Source organism: Brachyistius frenatus, unplaced genomic scaffold (genome assembly GCF_029030835.1).
Source record: "Brachyistius frenatus isolate BFR_SWC_R1_liver_20210118 unplaced genomic scaffold, ASM2903083v1 Contig_249, whole genome shotgun sequence".
In the NCBI taxonomy this organism is placed as follows: domain Eukaryota; kingdom Metazoa; phylum Chordata; class Actinopteri; family Embiotocidae; genus Brachyistius; species Brachyistius frenatus.
The window spans coordinates 423,148-439,373 of NW_027210848.1; the positions used below are offsets into that span (position 1 = coordinate 423,148).

Here is a 16,226-nt window from a genome sequence, read left to right on the forward strand (position 1 = left end):
GCCGGAGGCTTTTTGGAGCCGACCTCTAGTGGCACTCGCTGGTATTGCAGCTTAAGGCACTTCTGTATCGGCCTCATGTTCCAGACCCAGAAGCTACTTCATGTTTATTTTTATACATCCCAACGTGTGCATGAAAACCTGTGTTCGCAAAGTTTTAGTATGTCCGCACCGTTTCTACACGAAACCCCTGAAATCTGAAGGTTTCCTGACATTGAAGAGATACTTAGGATGAGATTCTATATCTGCACAATTTAAATGTCCTTTGGGCTGAAGTGCCTTAAACCTGCAGTGGTCTGTGTCACTGTTACAATACAGGCATTCCAGCAGTGTAGCTACTAAATGCACATCAGAACTTGAAGATTAAAAAATGCCTCTATTTCGAGCTTATTTAAAAAAAAACTACATTTATATATTCTTGAGGAGCCCATGGCCTTGAGGCTGAAAGACAGTGTAGGACAGTAAAGAGGGTTTCCAAGATGAACAAACATAAGATACTTTAATAAGCTGGTGCAGCAACAGATATTTAATTGAGGCGCAGGCTTGCTCCTAAACTGTCATGTTGCCTCTTTATTTTTGCAACAGAGAGAAATCTCCGTAAATGTACAGTATTAGGCAACAATGCTGAGTCCGTACATTATTCTGTATTTTAAAGCCCTCTCTAGAAAGCTCTGCTGCTCTCCTGCAGTGACTCATAAAACATGGGTTGGGAGGCAGGCCTGCTCCTTGCTCTCACTAAGACATTACACAGTATATTATCTGCAGCTCCAGCCATTAGCCTAAAGGTACTCCATTTCCACCGCAACATTATGGGAGTGATTTCCCAAGTAGATAAACTGTTGATAGGCCAAGATCTCAACAGTAATTACATCATGTTTTATAGTACATAATCCCTGAGAAAATGATGAGAAGCTGGATGAAAGTGTGCATCAATCAAATGTAACAAACCCAATTATTGTCAGCCCTCCCTCCTTTTTCCTCGCTGCTCACAGCCATCACACATCTCCCCATGACTCAATCCTGATATAGCAATTACAGCCGCGGAGAGTCTCTGTTAATAACTGCAATCCAATCACTTCACAGCACGCGCTGAAGGGAAGAAGGCCCACGATAAATAATGACAACCCGCAATTTACTTGATATTGTTATTTTTACGCTTGCCTCCTCAATAACAGGATCATAAGTGGCTTTAATTTGGATGGCTTCTACAAGTTTCCCTTTATTGTCATGGCTCTCATATGGCACAGACGCCGTGTCTATTGAGGAGTAGTAATGGGCATTTCAGAAAAAAAATACTGTTTTCAAAAACATGTGCACATGGGAGGAGCTGGAGATAGATAAGTGGCCAAACATTATACATATATATATATATAGTTCCGTTAATGCTGTATTAACTATTAAAGCCCTTTGTAAAGTTTGTGGTAACTCTGAAGTGTTTGGGGGCCTTGAATGAAGAGTTTAACATTTCTGAAATGTTCTTATTTGTTTTCCTGCTGAGAATCAGACGAGAATATTAATACTACCCCCATGTGTGCTAATTACAGAGCTGGAGCTGGGAGTTGAGTTTAACTTAGCATAAAGGCGGAAAAGTAATTAACATGCTTACAAAGACAAGTATAAAAACTACAGTTGGTGGGTTTTGGGGAGTTACATTGTGGAACTATTTCTTAGTGAGCAGCTAGGAGGAAGCGAGATGCTCAGAGGTACCAGGCAGTGGAGGAAATGTTGGGGTCAGAAGGGATTATTCTTCATCCAGGGCCGCCTCGTGTGGTCGTCCAGCCAGAATAAGTGCATGTTGACGACTGAAACTCCCTCTCAGACAAATGAGATTTTTGGGAAGATATATAATAAATATAATGAAAGTTTATCTCACATAAGCCCCTTTTTTTTTTATCTCGCCAGCAACCGAAGCAGCATCAAGCAGTAAGGTCACCCGTTGGTTTGTGGACGTTATGAAGCCTCCAGTTCAGATTCTGTCCGTCACCATCGTGTTAGTTCGGAGAGGTTTGGAGCAGGAAGTGACCATATTTGGACGAGCTGGGGGAGGAGCCAGCGGTGGATCTGACTGATCTGATTGGAAACCTGACGATACTACGTCCCGCCCACCGATAGCTGTAACCTGACTGCACCACAGACCTGTCAATCAAACAGACACGCCCCCAAAAACAGGTCTTCTTGAATCTTCTTTTCTAATGAATGAGGGATTATTTTCAGATGGACCTCCAGAAAACTAATAAGAAGGAGTGACTTTAGCTAACAACACCGAGATAACTGATGGACACATTTTATTCACTTTGGATTTGATGAGAGAAGTTGAATGGGAGTCTATGGAGCCGGAGGCTTTTTGGAGCCGACCTCTAGTGGCACTCGCTGGTATCGCAGCTGAAGACACTTCTGCAGCGGAACCATTTTTCAGACCTGGAAGCTACGAACACTTTTATATGCAGTCTGTAAACCAACCAAACTCTATTAATTTATTTTCACTGAAATAGCTAACATAAAAACAAAACATGATGTGTTTCATCATCTCTCTGACTGATTGTGTCACGTCACTTTCAGGACTCGGATTCTTTCAGTTACATTTTCTTCATACCAGATCAATAATTAAAGGTCATCATCTTCATTTTAAACCAGAGTGTTCAGTACTTTGAAATCTGGAAAATCGAATGTGTCAAATTCAGAAGGCTACAGCTGATTCATGATATCAGATGCAGATTTAATTAACATTTAGGTAAGTATGGGATCAGAGAGGTTAAAGGACTCGGACTGCTAAACTCGATCAGCACACCCCTCGAAGCAACTAAAGCTAAGTATTCATGGAGACGTACAGATCAGACAGATGTCTGATTGCCTGCTTTTATAATTCCTGTTGAATTCTGTGGTTCTGACTGGTGTCGGCCAGAGACACAGTCATACCGTGAGCCTGAAAAATTGTTGAAGAGGAGGCAGAGCCATAAACCATGAAAACTTATTGGACAATCAATCAGTCAATTTCCCCCTGCCTGAACCGGCTCCCACCAAATTGGAGTCCTCCACAGTGGTGAACTCGACTGGCAATTTGGGAGTGCAGTGCTTTGGGGTACTCTACTTCAATTGAGTCGGAGAACAGCATCCCTAGAAAGTGCTCTAAAAAGAAAGGGCAGCTCAGGCAAAGCACTGAAGGATTTTTCAAGAGGAAAAGCTTAAAAATAATGACATCTTTGGAGGGAGTGTGTTATGGCTGAGAGCTGTTCGAGCCTTCTATAATTGGTCCCACATAAAGCACCATTACAATTTGATTTGGCTATAAACAGACATTTAAAGCTGCAATATTTAATTTTCACATCGTTGGCCAAAGAAATGGTAGCGAGAGCTGTTTGAATTCTGCCGACTTCATTGTTTAGACATGATGTTGGATGTCGTTAATGATCTGCTTGATGTTTACCAGCTGGGTCTGTGTTTCTACCACAAACCTGTTCAAACACACTCTGACTGAGTTCAGGTTTGTTTCCTTCTGCAGGTCCGAACACTGTTACAGGTGTAACCGAGCTTCCTATTACTTTCAAATTCAATGCTGGTTAAATGAATATAAGTGATTAAGTTGTTGAGGCTAAATATCGCAGCATCAGTGCTCTGGTGGTTTCTGTCGAATAAAAACACCACCGGGCTTTTAATTTGGAATAATACAGGAACTGTTGAGTTTGTAATGCAGTAACTTTGACAGCGGATCGTAGTGAGGCTTCAGGTTGTCATGAATGAATTAATAATGTCAAAGGTAATCTTAAAAAATCTGACCGTTCCACTTGTTTTTATTGGCTTTCTTGGATGATACGCTTCAGATCTTTAAACACTGGTTATGTACATGCATCGGTACCCAGAAACCAACCATCTCACCTGTTGTGGTGCAGAATCTTGCCCTTTGATTTCTATCCATAAGGTCATTCGTGGTTATTTGATCAGGTACAAATAAACATTACAAAATAAATTCCTAATGCAACCATTGCCTGCGGGCCTCTTCAGCAGTTTATTCAGGTTAATATTCTACTTTAGTGGTGAATATTACTAAAAGCACATTATTTATTCAGAAGATCACAATTTTATTTAACACACAATTGTCTTTTAGGGGCCCCTGCACTTTGGGGGCCTAATTTACCCACTTAGTAGTCTGGAGAAACAAAAACTGGGAGCAAACACAACCTGCAGCATCTCATTTCACCAAACCGGAGGGAATCAAAGGAAGGATGCTGTGTCTCGAATGCATGTTATACTAAATCCAGCAGTGAATTCAGGAGTTTAGGAGACCAAAGCTGAACCAAGAGCGGACTGATTATCCCCCAATATACAAACACGGTTCATGGACTAGGTTTCAATGTCAAAACTTGATTGACATGCCAGGGCTTCAGAGCTGAGAGAAAAATATGAAAGACATAAACAGTGCAAAGACTCCAGCAATGATTCCAGCAACAAACCTATGGATTTAATAAAGTTCAAATGAAAAAAATCACGTACCAGTATTGTGGAGACGATCAGGGATCGATTGGACAAGGAGTCAGAGACGTTCGTTGTCTTTCCCTTCTGGTTGTCTGTCATGTTCAGGCCACTCGGAGGGTCCCAGGTACCGATCTGCAAAACAAAACATGTCTGATTAACTCTTTGTCTGGTTCCAGAACAGAGCGGTCGGTGTTAAATGTTAAATGTGTTGTTATACAGACATACAGAACAAATAATGTGACACAGATACACAAACAGCTCAACTAGTGTGAAACTAGTGAAGTTTTCCTCCATTTCTCATGAAAGTAGGAGGAACACTTTCACTCAGAAACAAACCAATTCTTAACAATTTACCTTTGTGAAAGTCAAAAAGGAAGAAAAAGCTCCAATTAAACAGTAAATAAAAAGCACAACGTACCTCTCAAACATTCAGTTTCATTGTGATAGTTTGAGAAAGCAATAACCAATTTAACAACAACAACAACAACAATAATGTGTGGATGGGAACACGTTTAACTGTCTGGATGGAGACAATGACGCGGCACTTTTCTTTTGTTTGGTAGGAATATTAATGAATCAACAAATCAGCGTTTTTGATACACAATTACATAAATACAATATTGATGTTTGGGAAGTTATGAATGCTCGTTGATACACAGAGATGAGCATAGTGCCAGACAACAAGGGTCAATACTGGACCTGAAATTACATTCAGTAATAATGTTTAATTTTCCAACAAGTAGTTCTGATCAAGAGATCTGATTGATCAACTGAACATTTGGAACAAACCATCATGACATCACACCCTGGTCATCACTAGGTCATCGATATGGGAATATATAACTAGAATAGAATTTCATATACTATGTACTATAATGTAGTTTCTACTTGTTATAGTTCTATTAAATGACCCATTTGGTGAAGTCGGGTCTCTTTTGGTCCTTTTTGGTCGCTCCGAGCACCCGTACCATAACACCACGGATAGTCACGCACTTACAGTCCTAGAGGAGGCTAGCTGGACCGGTTTGGTTTGAACACATGACACGGAGCTAAAATGTTAAAAACACACGAGTTAGTGTTTCTATGTTTTGTATTTATTCAGTTGGAGACTAGAAATCCTCTCTGTTGCTAGGTGGTTGCTAAGGGTCGGACTACTTCCTTGCATACTTTACATAAGAGTCTACTGACGTGAGTTAAACTCCACAGTCTTGCTCCATGAAGGACCCACTACTTCCTTTAAAGGCAGTTGAAGTGATTTTAAGGTGTGAAATCGTCCAATGAGAATGTACTGTCATTGCTACAGGAGACCTGGGCTGGAGGATGTGATAATACAGTATGTGTTTTTACAGAAGATAAATCCTTTCCTGTGTCGTACCACTACCACATACACATACATGAGCAGTATAGATGCTGTGCACTCAGACTCCCCTTCTTTTCATTCTGGTTACATACAGAGAATAATGTGCAGCACCCGGAGGACACAGTTGACAGCCATGTGAACCCTCAACACTGTCAGGGCATGCTTTCTTCTCCAGTCCCACAGGGAGCAGCGTTAGAGATGATCTGAGATCTGTTTTGGCCCCGTGGCCTTTTGGAAGGTTGGTGGAGGACGACGCTGAGAAGACGAAGGGGGAGCAAGGAGGAAGACGAGGAGGGCAAAACTATCAGATTATGCTTCCAGGCTTCTCTAGTCCTCTTCTCAGCTCTTCTCCGGCCCCCCCATTCCCACCGCTCCTCCCCCACCGCACTTCAACCAACCCCTCTGCAGCACTAGAAGGGACCACAAACACTCCAGCCCACACCTGCCAAACACTCCTCAGGGCACCTCCGACGCCCCGCTCCAGGGCCCGAGATAGGGTTTGTAATTGCAAATCAACTCTTTAATTCAGGCTTCATGAGGCTGGAGGGCTTCTGAAGGGGTTTTTATTAATGGAGTAAATTATTCATGGAGGTGCAGGCACACACACGGCAGACCGACCAGAGGTTAGGAGCTGCTGAGAGTCGAGCGCCGGCGAGGATGCCGAAGTGTGAAGTGTTTGCGACGGCATGCGAGAGTATTATTTGTTCCGGCGGTGTTAGCAGGTTCTCCTCCTGCTGATCATCTCATGAATCTTAAGTTGACTGTTGGACGCTGAAGAGACGACATTCTATGAAATAGAGATGCACCTATTCATATCAATACACAAAGACATTTGATTTTATAGACGGAGCCTTGTGGCGTGTTGCGTGCTAAGATCTGGAGGCTGCCACTGATGTAAGCCAGACAAATGACATGCTACATGTAGCATTATAGCCTTAAAATGATGTTGGTGGGAGGTGAAATCTTTTAATTTCCGAGGTCAGGTAGTCGATGAGGATTCCTTGGTGTGTTCTGTGTCTCATGCAGCATGCTGGTTGGTTTTACAACTATTAATATGCTGGTTATCTTAGCACGGGGTTCGGTCTTTGGTTCATTGCCTCAGGCAGCATGTTGAGTGGCTTAAGATGCTGTTAGCATGATAATGAATTAGTCTGGTAGCTGTGCTGATTGGCTGATGCTTGTTGGGTTGAGTGTCATGCTGCTGGTCATAACAAAGTGCTAGAGGGCCTGTATGTCTGCTAGTTGTTAGTCAGCATGCAGTAAATTGATGAAAGCAGCTAATAATGTTGTTGGCCAGAATTTGACTTGACAGGGAGGTCTGTGCTGAGTGTATGGTTGAAGGTACAGACCGGTTGGCAATCACGAGGTTTCTCATTAGTGGCTAATAATGGAACTAGATATGCAGTGTTGGTGGTTAGACTACTGCCGACCATGGTAATCACAGGAATTTCCCATTCACGCCTGTTGAACCACTGGCAATAATGACAGATGTAGCCAGCAGATGTGATGTACATAGAAGGCGAGTATCTCTTCTTTCCTTGTATGAAACAGGATTCAAAAATGCCTTAAAAGTGCATTATGTGGGCAAGTTTCTGATACAATGAGTAACTATTTGTGATACTATTGAAGCTAGCGAGCAGGGACATACCAGAAACCAACCAGTGTAGCTCGCCAAAGCAGCAACCTACCATGACATCACCCACTTGGTTGTTAACTGCCATTTTGAAACCTCAAATTCTGCCTTTTGGCCATTGCCGTCTTGTTTTTTTAAGCCAGAAGTGACCATATTTGGACAAACTGGGGAAGAGCGAGGTGTGAATCTGACTAACAACTCAAGAACACTACACCCGCCCACCTAAAGCGGACACCTGACTGCACCCCTGGCATGTCAATCAAACCCGACACGCCCCCAGACATACTGCGGTACAGTTTGAGCCCAAATATGTCATTAATGATGGCATTATTTCCAGAAGGACCACCAGAGCACTGATCAGAAGGAGGGACTTTAGCTAATGACACCATAATGATCTGTGGACAAAATGGATTCAACTGGTATTCCGTGAGAACAGTTGAATGTTTTTTTGTTTTTTTAAACCAGCCCCTAGTGGAAGTCAGTGGTATTGCACTTTTGCATTGGCTTCACCTTTCAGACCAGAGGCAGGATCTGATGGGGGACAGATTTCAGAGAAACAACGGCCCTCACAGTTTCAGTAATTTGGCAGAATTGACATATTTTTACCCTGCCATTAGTTCGTAGTTGTATTTTTCTATAACTGACTATTATAAAATTAGTTTGTATGGACGCAATAGTGGACAGACAAAAAAGGAATGATCAGTTAAGTCTGTAGTTTACATTACAGCTAGCTTAGCTCTCTTTACAGCAAGACCACAGTTTCAAAGAAACAGTCACAGCAAAACACCATTTCCATGTTTTTTTATGGTTTGTGTTATTATTAGCTGCACTAGGTCAGTATGCCTGGTTTGATTGCTGCATAACATTGCCTAGGTTTGGAAGAGAGCTAAATGATGAACTGTTAGAGCTGTCAGACCAGTCTGAACCATACTAACCGAACTGAAGATCAACGTTGCTATTTCTGCATATTCTGTGGATAATTTTAGTTCCAGTGTTTTAACCTAAAAATTGGACATATATCCCCTTTAAAGTCTGACTTCAGTTTACATACTAAAACTTTACACTCGTCAAAATGCAGATGGGGTGTTGATTTTTCATAATTTAAATTTGACATTTGAGCGTTCCCACAGTGGCTCTGTGAACTGAATTCCAATCTGGATCTCCGTCACATGTCATCCCTCTCTCATCTCAACCTGTCACTGCTTCGAACTTTACAAAACAGGGAAAAATGTTCTGAACATATTTCAAGTTGCTGGTGTCCTCCTCGGACTGATAGGTGGATCCACTATATTTGATTACATTACATTATGTAGTTCTTATGAAGCGCTTCAGTTGCATCACAGATCTCCAAGCAGCTCAGTTCCTCTGGAGGATTGGCTGTGCACGAGCGACAGCGTCATATACAAGGAAATAAAGACAGTAATAATGTTGTGCACTGTTACTCTGTAAACTGTCTTGTATTTAACCCTCATCTCATCTCTGAATTGACTGTGAATTATGTTAAGTTTCCACATATTTGTGGATTTATTATTTGTGGATTTGAGGCCGTGACTGCATCTAAAAAGTATTTTCATGAAGAAACTGCTGGTGTTCTACTGTTCGTGTCTTCAGCTGACTGGTAGTATGTTAACTGAGCAAAAACAGCTGTTAAAGCAAATCAACTTGTCTCCCAAGTCATATCGGATCTCACGTGAGAGTCCACTTAGATATCTACAGTTTACAGATTCTTAAGGCGCCACAATTAGTGGATAATGGCACTTTTTTGTAAGGTTCATGAAAAATGATCTCAACTCTACTTTGGCATAGTTTTCTACATAGATTCAAAGCTATCACTACAAAGTCTAAAGATATTTCTTTAAATATTTTCCAGAGTGGGGTATATTCGCATGGAGCCTTTGTTGAATTTAGCCTCGCGCTGTGAGAACTATGCTGGTCTCAGAGTGGTTGTTTTCTAATCATTTTAAATGTCAATCCAAAGCTCTTTCATGGTTAAATAAGGCTCTTCAACCCTTTTTAAACACTTCTAAAAGTCAACATAAGAGTTAGATCCAACTACTATTTACTACTAGAAAACTAACTGTTTTGTAATTATAGCATCTTTCATAGCATCTTGCCTCCAGCTCATCTCTCTCACTGTCGGCAGGTTAAACTTTATTATCGGCTTGTTTGTTTTCACTGAGAGCACGAAAGTAAGAACTTTTCAGATTCTACACATTTTAACATAAACCACTGGGAAAAAAAGATGAATTAGCAAGACAGTATAAAGAAAAAAAGCATGAAGTAGTTATTCATATTTTGATGTTAATACAAAGTTAAAGGTAAAGTTCAGGATTCTGTCCGTCTCATTTGTTCCGTGTCGGTCTACGGTCGGTGAAAACAGGTTTAGGTTCAGATATTTCGGCACAGATACGAACCGCTGCTACATTAACACGTCTATTTCATGTCTTTTATCTCATCTTACACAACAAGTAGTTCCGACCCAGAGATCTGATTGGTCATCTGAACATTTGGAACGTGTTCAAATCATCATGACATCACACCCCGCTCATCACTAGAAATATCACTCCACCTTCTCAATGGGAATATATAGTTAGAATGAAATTTCATGTAATATAATGTAGTTTCTACTTGTTATAGTTCTATTAAATGACCCATTTGGCAAAATCGGGTCTCTTTTGGTCCTTTTTGGTCGCTCCGAGCGGCAGTTTGCTTTTAACATGACACGGTGCTAAAAATTTTTTAAAAATACATGAGTATTTATTCATTTTGAGAAACCATGTCTAGAAAGCAATAAAACAGACTTGAAATCCTCTCTTGCTCTGTGGTTGCTAAGGGTCGGACTACTTCCTGGAGTAGTAAATATTGCATACGATAGATAAGAGTCTACTGACGCGACTGATTGTTTTCCAGTTCTCAGTCATACCCCATGTGAAAAGGAGATCGCACAAACAACAAGTTTTATATTTTGAGAGCTAATTGCCCCACAATATGAACACATTTAGATTACATCTTTTTGTTAGTAACTTGTTGTGTAAGCACCTCGGTCCTGACCGCATCACTGTCGTATCAATGAAGACGTTAAAACACACCCTCCAGTGTACCATTGCTTAAATAACATGATCATATATATACAGTGAATCTCCACCGAGTGGACTCATGACTTCACAAACACACACCAACCTTCTCAAGCCCCTCCTCCTTCAGACTGATAACGTCAAGGTCGAAGTCGGTTCTCAGGCCGTTGGTCCGGTTGAACGTGATTCTCCCGGTCAGGCCGTCCCAATGAGCCTGAAGAGAGAAGCGGAAAGACAGAATATCAGAGGAGACGTGTCTCCGACTGCCTCTGGTCTGCGTCTCCTCTTTCAAATGTGTTTTTGATGTTAGTGTTGCAGGCAAAGCAGTCAGAAAGTGAGAAACACAGACTTTTCCACAGTTCCTCTGATTGTACAGTCTCCCCTCGCATCAAGGTGCCTACACAGACTCTGACACTGCATTTGTAACAGCAGTGAGGCAATTACCCCGATCTTTACAGATATTTAGGGTTGTGATAGACTACAATGCAGCATGAAAGTGGCTCAGAGCAGAGAAGGCTTGTGTTCAGGCACAGCGAATCATCAGAGCGCTGCTGCGACTGGAAGCCGGGGACTTCAGGGCCTATCTTTAGTTGGCTGAGTGGGAGTCACAGATCTGGAAGTTACTCACTCAGCTGCTCGAAAGCATTTGTCATACTACTTTGAATCAGTGTCTGAGTACCTCTCCATTCATACCAGTGCTGTTCGCAGATAAAAGTTTATGTTACTCCACTGAAGATCATTATGAATCACTGTTGCAGAGTGGGGAGGACATACTGGTCACTCCAACACGCAGCACACAGCTTCATCATGTTGGGCGGCTCACCATTATCATCAGGTCTGAATCAACAATGCTCAAACTAAACTCCTCCTCTCTCAGATCGGCTGCCTGTATCATGACCAACCATCATCCATCAGTGATGTCATCGTTGGTTTGTGAACGTTATGAATCCTCCAGTTCAGATTCTGTCCGTCACCATCTTTGCTAGTTCGGAGCGGTTTGGAGCAGGAAGTGACCATATTTGGATGAGCTGGGGGAGGAGCCAGATGTGTATCTAACTGGTCTGATTGGAAACCTGACGATACTACGTCCCGCCTACCGATTGCTGTAACCTGACTGCACCACAGGCCTGTCAATCAAACAGACACGCCCCCAAAAACAGGTCTTCTTGAATCTTCTTTTCTAATGAATGAGGGATTATTTTCAGATGGACCTCCAGAAAACTAATAAGAAGGAGTGACTTTAGCTAACAACACCGAGATAACTGATGGACACATTTTATTCACTTTGGATTTGATGAGAGAAGTTGAATGGGAGTCTATGGAGCCGGAGGCTTTTTGGAGCCGACCTCTAGTGGCACTCGCTGGTATTGCAGCTTTAGACACTTTTGCATTGGCCTCATTTTTCAGACCTGGAAGCTACAAACACTTTTATATGCAGTCTGTGATCATGACAGACAGATGTCCACTACGATACATCACGTAAAGTCTCTCTGTGTCAGTTAAACGAAAAAGGAGCCATATTTACAACACTATTTAAGCCTTCCACCCACAGAGGTATATCTTAGTAACTTAATACTAGCGTGCTGATTTTTGCATCTTTGAATCCATAATTTTTTTAATCTAAAAAGCTTTCGTGCAAAATTAGTATTTACATACACGTACATGCTGTATGCATATCTTCTGTGACTCTACAAATTGGTATACATTCCATTTATTATACTGCGCTCTGAACATTTTTAGGTAAATCCTTCTGTACAGTAAAGATCCTTTTTGGAGAGAGTACCTAAAAGATAGCATCATGAAAGTGTGCTGCACCCTTCTGGAAGAGAGCAAGTGTTGATATGACTATTCTACATTGCAGAGCTAAATAGCATTGACCTATAAATCTTGGCTTCTTCCTGTATGACTAGGCTTCAAGAGCTTCAAGTCAAAGAACAAAAACCTCCCAAAGCAGCAGATGGAAAGAAGATGGAAGAAGAGGAAATGAGGGGAGGGCCAGGGAAGAAGAGATTCACATGGTGAGAAACTGCACTTAACATAAGAACATCCAAATCTGGGTGGTTTTCTGTGCTCGTCAAGCCTCCACCCATACAGTTTAATTCTTAGCCGTCTTCCCATGATCTCTGCAAACTGAAGGCTACTGGAGGGTTAGAGCGCCCTAAATATAGGTTGCCTAATCCACGGCCCTTCCACCGGCAGAAAGCTCTGGATTAGGCAACCCAGCATCACAAACGCTGCGAACTGTGGAGCAATTACCAACAAATTTAGACAATGTTCTGTTTTTGTTTCTGCAAGGATGATTAATGCTGAAACTCAGAGAGCATGCTCAAGATGGTTGCAGTGTGTATGTAGACTGGAAAAATGATTTCCATATAAATAAATACACATAAATAATTTCCGTTCATTCATATTCCCCTTCTTCTTGACTTAAAGCTTTAGCCTTATTTACATTCTGTGTCTGTCTGCTTTCCTGTGTGGGAGCATGTGTGAAGGTGATGTGTTTGTTGGGGGTGTGGGGGGGGGAGCAGGTAGACAAGCATCTACCTCTTTGATGAGAGCCATGAAGCGGTTCCCGAAGCGCCAGGGTTTGTGTCGGTTGCACTGTAATGAGCTGACAGTGATCTGCTGAGACTGCTGCACAGCCACGGCCACCACGTGCACGGCATCGTACATCAGCGCGGCGTCCGTCTGCAAGCCAAGACAGGAGGGGAGGTAGGGGGGGGTGGAGCGTCATTAACATGGAACACAGCACACAACAGATGAGCACGGCCAGACACCACGAATCTGTTCACAATCACAGGAATATCAGCATCATGATGGCCGACTCACAGCCTCAAATCAAAACTCAGCTGGACGCCTTTCATGTCGTGAAAATGGTCCTGAATATTTGATGGTTTCACTTTTAAAGTATTCGGCTCTTAGAAGACTCTTTGTTGAAAATGGCTTACGGCAACAATAGGAGAAAAAAAAAAGAATAACTCTAGAACATAAATTAGCTTCTAAATCAAAACGAAACACTTAAACAGTTTACATAAATATGTGACTGACAATTGTTCATAATTAGGTTTAATTTTCAGTCTTCCAATATAGAAAATAAATGTTGAGTAAACACACAAAGCTCTCTTTGTGCCAATCTGAGTGAAGAGCAAACGCAGGTCTACGTTCTGTGTTTTGGGAATGTCGAATGGAAATCTGGATAATTGATCTCAAAACTATATTTTTGGATGTTGCGGTGTTAATAAATGAATTGCATCGGGATTGAGAGTAATTTACTTTCCATGAAATTAAATGGGTTTTAGATACCTCAACAACCTTTTGATGGCTGTTGTAGTTGTTGTATGTTTGTACTGTGGCATCTAATCTCACAGCGACACATTTCACCAAAGCTCAGAAACTGTGTGTTCCTCTTCTACTTTTACTGTTTAATGGAAGTTAAACAACCAGGTTTTCTGTGTATTACTGCCCCCTTCTGCGGGTAGTAAGGCATTACTAGCAGGTAACAGTAAAAACAAGGGAAACAAACATACTGGATACCATATAATCGATATTAGCCAAATAGTTGGTCTGTGTTAGCAGCTTTTTACAACCCATATATTTATTTATTGAGACCTCTAGTGGTCATAGTAATTATAACAATAGCGAAGCAGGAAGTTCTTTGATCCTGTCATAGTAGGACATAGTATAAAGTGTGACAAACTCTGCATGAGACTGCTGTTCATGTCCTATGTGAAAACAAAAGTGAATGTTCACTTATTTTAACTTACGTACATAAATTAACTTATGAAATGTATATAACTCACGTCACATACGTAACTTACACATCTTAAGTTCTTACTTTAACCCTAACGGTGATCTTTACCCAAACCCAACCCAACGCTGACAGTTTCATAACGTTAGCTACATGTTAATTATTGTTACCATGACGACAAAGGGCTGGTTCAACTGTTGTTAGTACTCTCCAACGGAAAGGTATCAGTGATTCTGTTATTTATGTAAAGAACATGTTGGTCCTGTGATCGAGGGCTCTAAAAACACTCATATACTGTATGTTGTTGTGGTATGAGGACGTGTTGTTATTTCCAGAAAACTTTCAAACAAATATTTAGAAAAAACTGACCTGTAACATAAAGCAGTAGGTCAAAAAGGAACTACTGCTTCAATTATTGAAGCTACTACTATCCTCACTACTACTACTCCTCCTCCTCCTCCTCCGACTACTACTGCAAAATAAAGTCACGTTGTTGGTCTTTGTTTCGGTGTCCAGCTTTAACCCTTTCCTCCCTGGAGCTCTCTGCACATCAGGTTTTCTGACTCCACGTGTTGTACGGCTGTTATTCACTGTATAATTATCAGTTTGCTTCAGGCAGATGAAATAAAGTACATTTTTGCTCGTTTATTACTGACTGAATTTGGGGATCTTTTTTTCAGGTGGAGAGGCGTGGATTGAAGTTTTTAAATAGTGGCTAGTCAAAGGTTATCGTCCACGTGTGATACTCATTTTAGAGTGCAAAGGGTTTCAGGTTGGAGCTGGAGAGAAACAATGTGTTTAGGTCCTTTTCATTGTCATAAAAAGCCAAACTGGGGAGTCAGTTAATTTCCTCAGTTTTAACCCATAGCATATTATTATTATTTTTAGGTCCCCTAATGACAAGAGTGCACATTCGGTATGCTAATGTTCTCCCAGCCAACTCTCAATGAAACAGTGATTCAGAACGTACTCGTCTCGCTGCTGCTCTAATATGCAAAACAAACTCTTAAAATCCTTTCAGAAAAACATAATGCATGTAAAAATGTGTGCACAGTAAAATATGTGTGCAGTATAATGGGTGAAATAATGGTAAAACTAGGCTGATAAATTCAGGTGTGTAATGCTGGACACACAAAACTGGCAAAAGTTGTGTTGTGAGGACGGATGTGGAAACTGCTGAGACCAGAAACTAATAGTCAGCTAAATTATGGTGTCAATAATCTTCTTATTTAATACAGCTACAATGGACCATTCAAGCAAATGAAATGAGAAACAAAGGGCTCTGGAGCCTGAGCAGACACAGGATTCCCAGGCTGTCTGTGTGCTGCAGGAATTTACTGTCTCTATCTGTGTCTATATATTTATACACTAAAGTCTTGGCAGTAAACAGTCGGTCCAAACAGAGGAGTGCTGCCGAAGCTATCAGAGAAGTGCCAGTCATCCACGCTTCACCAAAGAAGCCTATAATTCTGCAGTTCCTCCACAAAAAAAAAAGAAAAGAAAAAAGATTGAATTAGTGTTTGTCTCGCTTGATTGAAAAGCAATCAAAACAGCTCTCCACAGTTGTTGCATGGAAATCGTGCCCAGGGGTGTTTGGGAAGGCATTGTCCTGCCGGAAGAAAACACTCCCAAACCTGTCATTTCTCCCCGTCTGAGCCCTGATTGAGCATCAGACAGTCGAGGCTTCAAGATTTAAAGATGCCAGTTTGGCTGCCATTATGTGTGTGTGTGTGTGTGTGTGTGTGTGTGTGTGTGTGTGTGTGTGTGTGTGTGTGTGTGTGTGTGTGTGTGTGTGTGTGTGTGTGTGTGTGTGTGTGTGTGTGTGTGTGTGTGTGTGTGTTACTGTATCTATATGCATGGGAGATGTCCGGAGGTGTTTCAAAATCAATCGCAGTCAATGAGCTTTCCTTGCAGAAATTGGAATGTGTGTGGCCGCAGGAGTGT

General features: G+C 41.5%; 1 protein-coding gene across 1 annotated transcript in view; it reads right to left on the reverse strand.

Annotated features, from left to right (window-relative positions):
- Positions 1-16,226, reverse strand: part of LOC138634109 (glutamate receptor ionotropic, kainate 2) — a 164,460-nt gene that overhangs the window by 84,236 nt on the left and 63,998 nt on the right. Inside the window, exons 5-7 of the mRNA XM_069720750.1 lie at positions 13,079-13,222; positions 10,641-10,748; positions 4,486-4,599 (exon numbers count right to left, since the gene is read on the reverse strand). Of these exons, the coding sequence (XP_069576851.1) occupies positions 4,486-4,599; positions 10,641-10,748; positions 13,079-13,222 (366 nt within the window). The remainder of the gene's footprint in view (positions 1-4,485; positions 4,600-10,640; positions 10,749-13,078; positions 13,223-16,226) is intronic.